This window comes from Teleopsis dalmanni, unplaced genomic scaffold, assembly GCF_002237135.1.
Source record: "Teleopsis dalmanni isolate 2A unplaced genomic scaffold, ASM223713v2 unscaffolded_contig_2900, whole genome shotgun sequence".
NCBI classification, from domain to species: domain Eukaryota; kingdom Metazoa; phylum Arthropoda; class Insecta; order Diptera; family Diopsidae; genus Teleopsis; species Teleopsis dalmanni.
In genome coordinates, this window is record NW_024034282.1 from 1,898 (window position 1) to 6,041 (window position 4,144).

The following is a 4,144-nucleotide window of genomic DNA, read 5'->3' on the forward strand; positions in this document are numbered from 1 at the left end:
TTTTTGACTTAAAGAAATTGTTATAATCAGATTCCTATAAGTGCAATGCTGTGCTTTCAAATATTAGAAAAATAAACATATTTTTATAATAGATATGATATAATGAATATAATATAATATAATAATATATAATATAAATTATATAATAATTATTTTATTTATAATTATAATGAAAATAATTATTTGCAGAGACAATTAATATGAATACTCGAGAATATCTATAACAACTACACATTATATAATAATATAACAAATGTCATAAATAATTATTTTATTTATATGTATAATAAAAATAAATACTTTCAAAGACAATTAATATGAATACTTGGCTATATTCGAACCACCTACTCTGTGAGTCCAAAAAATGCACTTAGGTCGTGTGCGAGTTAGGCTAAGTTGATGCTAAACCAAGGACGTGTGCGAGTTAGGCTAAGTTGCGTTCTAAATGAGGGAAATTTTAATTTGTGCCGACAATGTAGTGATGTGTCGATACGTGTTAATAAATGACTAAATGTGTGCAGTGCAAAAAATCCTAAAAAATCTCCCATCTGGTTTAGCATCAACTTAGCCTAACTAGCACACGTCACAAATGGTGGATTTTTTGCACTGCACACATTTAGCCATTTATCAACACGTATCGACACATCATACATTATCGGCTCATCTTAGAATTTCCCTCATTTAGAACGCAACTTAGCCTAACTCGCACACGTCCTTAATTCAAAATAGAGAAACCGCGAGATGCTACAAACGTAATCATATTCACATTTTTATTTAGAACTGTTATTAGGCATTAATTTTTGATTTTAATATATATCATATTATTTTTTTTTAGATACGAATTAAATCAGTAGCAATGTTATTATAGAGAGCTTGAGTATTATAATAGATTTCGGTGCTTTTGTTTGTATTATTTTTCTAGTCATTCCTTAAAAAATTGTTATTAAATATTAATTTTACCAAATAATATTTTCTTATTGGTTTTTAATCATCACAATTGTTTGAATAATATATATTTTATGATTAAGTTTTGGTTTTATATAAATAAATGAGTTACAGATTACATATTTCGAATAACAGACGTTAAAAATTTTACAATGGCATTTAACAACTTTGGTGTTGTGGGCTATTTCGTTTCATTTCATCGCGTTCCACTATTTTTTTCACATGACGATCTTTGTCACATGACTGTCATGAGGGATTTTTCGTTTTGACAGACCGTGGACTGAAATTTTCATGGGACAGTGAAATAAGTGGCTGAGTTATTTTTCATTTTCCATATAATTTCCTTTTGTTTTTGTCTTAACTTTTTCATTTCGTTTTAATTTGCAATACAATTTGTTTAAATTTGCAAAAGAAGTGAAATTTTGTTAAAATGTTGGCGAGAACGTTAATTGCGACGTTTTTGTGCGTCATCGGTGTTGCCTCGGCAGAGATCTCACCCGTATTTCTATGGGGAGCCAACAGGTGAGTGTAGAAATTCTTATATACAGTATTAAGTAGTATTTAAATTGTAAATATGTATTTGTATTTTAAATCGTTTGAAAAGTCCTGTGGTGCCAGCGCTGCAAACAATAAATACAGATGAATTTGGTAAAATTATTGCACCCTACCAAGCTGATCACATGATTGTTGCTTTCCAAGAAGAAAATGTAAGTGTTTTATATAACTTTTATTATAAAAATTTTACATTAACTTTTTACTTTTGTTAGTTGGCAAATAGTGACTTTTTGTGTGCTAATGAAAAAACATCACAATCGTGTTATGCACATTTGCAAGGCGTGCCCCAAAAAACTTTTTACGCTAATGTTGAAAATCCTAGTGACGCATTACGTGCAATTAGCAAGAAACAGGAAAATAATTATGTGACTAAAACTGGTGAACTACAAACTCCAATTAGCTGCGAAGCTGGAAAAGTAGTGCTTGTGAACTTTGAAAACTCATTGGGCGAACGTGCTGCTGCACTCGAATCACATGGTAAGAAAATCTCTTAAAGTTGTTAATAATTTTAATATATAAAAATGCATAAATTTTTTATGTTAAGATGCTGCCATATCTGCTATCACCAAGCTCACTAAATGCCCCACTGTATATTTGTATATGTCATCCCCAAAAACCGCTGCTGCTGCTGCTCAAAAACGTGTTCGACGTGATGCCGCTCCTTCTGGTACTATGTTCCGTAACTATGCACAATTTCTAATATTTTGGACTAAATTGTCATATGTAAGCGGTAATGGTAATACAGCTGAGGATATTATAATTAACTCAATGGATATTACTAACACCAGTTCAAGTAAATTTAATGTAAATTTAAAATCTAGTACAGCTAAATCACTTACTTTTGACATAACTCTATCCGGTGGTTATTTTTCTATGAGTAATCTTAAATATGATAGTAACGGCTTTACAATCAGAAATGGTACACTTGAAGCTCCCACAGATTTATCTTATTTCTGTGGTAATGTGACATTAAATGGCACAACGTCTGGTTCTTTGATATGGAATTCATTGCAATTTCAAGCACCCTTCGGCTCTACAAAGGATACAAACTTTATGTTTGGTGATGCTTGGCATTGTGTAGGCTTCTTCACACCAGGTATACTATCAGGTTTGTTTGTAGTGCTCATATTTTTAGCAATTATTTTTACTGGTGTCTGTTGGATGATGGACATAAACACCATGGATCGTTTTGATGATCCAAAGGGTAAAACTATTACTATCAATGCTGCTGCTGAATAATTGCACTCTGCAGTAACGAATATGTTCGCACAATTCATTCCTTTTATCCGTTTAATCAATATAATATTTTAAGTAGTTTTTTTCTTCCCGGATAACTAAATCGAAACAAATTTTTAATATAAATTGCTATTTAATCAAATGTCCACTACATTTATACAAAGTTGGAAATTTAAACTTACATCGAAATTCATTATTTGACCAGATTTGTTTAATGTTTTGCCCACAATTTTCATTTGTGCAACATTCAGCATCCTTCCTCAGCACTTATGGAAATTGCAGCCAAAACAAGAAATTTGCTTCTTCTTCGTCGTATATTTATTGAAATCGTAAATATTTATAAATATAGTTTTGTTTTTGGTTTCGGTCGTATTCAGTATTTTCTTATTATTTGCGAAAAAAAATATTTTTTGTTAATATTTTATAAAGCCTCCCAAAGGCCTCTTGCAAAAGTCCTTCGTACAATTTGAAACTAAATTTAAATATTTTTGTTAATATTTACATATATTGTCATATAAATAATTACTTTTAAGTATGTTAAGTATATTATGTCTTTCAGAAAATTATTATTCATTTTATAAAAAGTATTTAATTATTTAGTGACTTGTATTTGTTTGCGTGTGTGTTAGTGTTTCCTGAAAGAGGGACACCGAGTTAATTATGTTAACAATTTTTTGTTTAAAATTATCTATAAAAAATAAATTTATCTGAAATATGTATAATATTATATGTTGTTTATTATTGTAAACTTAAATATTAATTAATTAAAATATCAATGTTTAAAGACTCAATAAAGTTATTCACTTGTTTGTTAACAATACTATTTGCATTTATTTATTTATTATTTATTTAAAAAATATCAATTGAAAAATTGTCAATTACGTTCATAAATAATAACAGAAGCACAAATATTTTTAAACTCAATTAAAAATAATGGTTATATGAGTTATAACGAAAATTGCTCAATACACATTCGATTTTATTTGTCGAAGAAAAAAACGCAGACAATTTTATTAAATTTATTACTGCCACCGCTACGGTGATAACAAAAAACAATAACAAATATTATAAAAGAATTGTATGTTATGTACCAATAATATTCATTACATATATACGTACAGATATTTGTAAATGTATTTGCACATATATGTGTACACTCCACACCAAAAGTATATGGCTACTTGTTTTAATAACCATAGGTAACAGCAGAAGAAACATATGATTCATAGGTAGGTAGGTAGGTAGGTAGGGATCCACTTAGTCCAATAGACTCATTGTGTTATAGTATATTGAAAAAGTCAGAGGTTAAAACCACTTAGAACTCTGGGGAAAGCTTACAATACTATTCAAGGGGAGGTCTTGCAGTTGACCAAGATAACAAAAAAGAAAGCTACTAAACTGATAAAGC

The 4,144-nt window shown here is 29.3% G+C and overlaps 1 protein-coding gene across 1 annotated transcript; it reads left to right on the plus strand.

Moving 5' to 3' along the window:
• Positions 1-1,205: 1,205 nt before the first annotated feature.
• On the plus strand, positions 1,206-3,556 carry LOC119664898 (V-type proton ATPase subunit S1-like). The gene is made up of 4 exons (XM_038074252.1): positions 1,206-1,467; positions 1,550-1,652; positions 1,713-1,977; positions 2,045-3,556. Exons 1-4 carry the CDS (start codon positions 1,376-1,378, stop codon positions 2,737-2,739), a joined length of 1,155 nt encoding a protein of 384 aa, XP_037930180.1. The 5' UTR covers positions 1,206-1,375; the 3' UTR covers positions 2,740-3,556.
• The last annotated feature ends 588 nt before the right edge of the window (positions 3,557-4,144 follow it).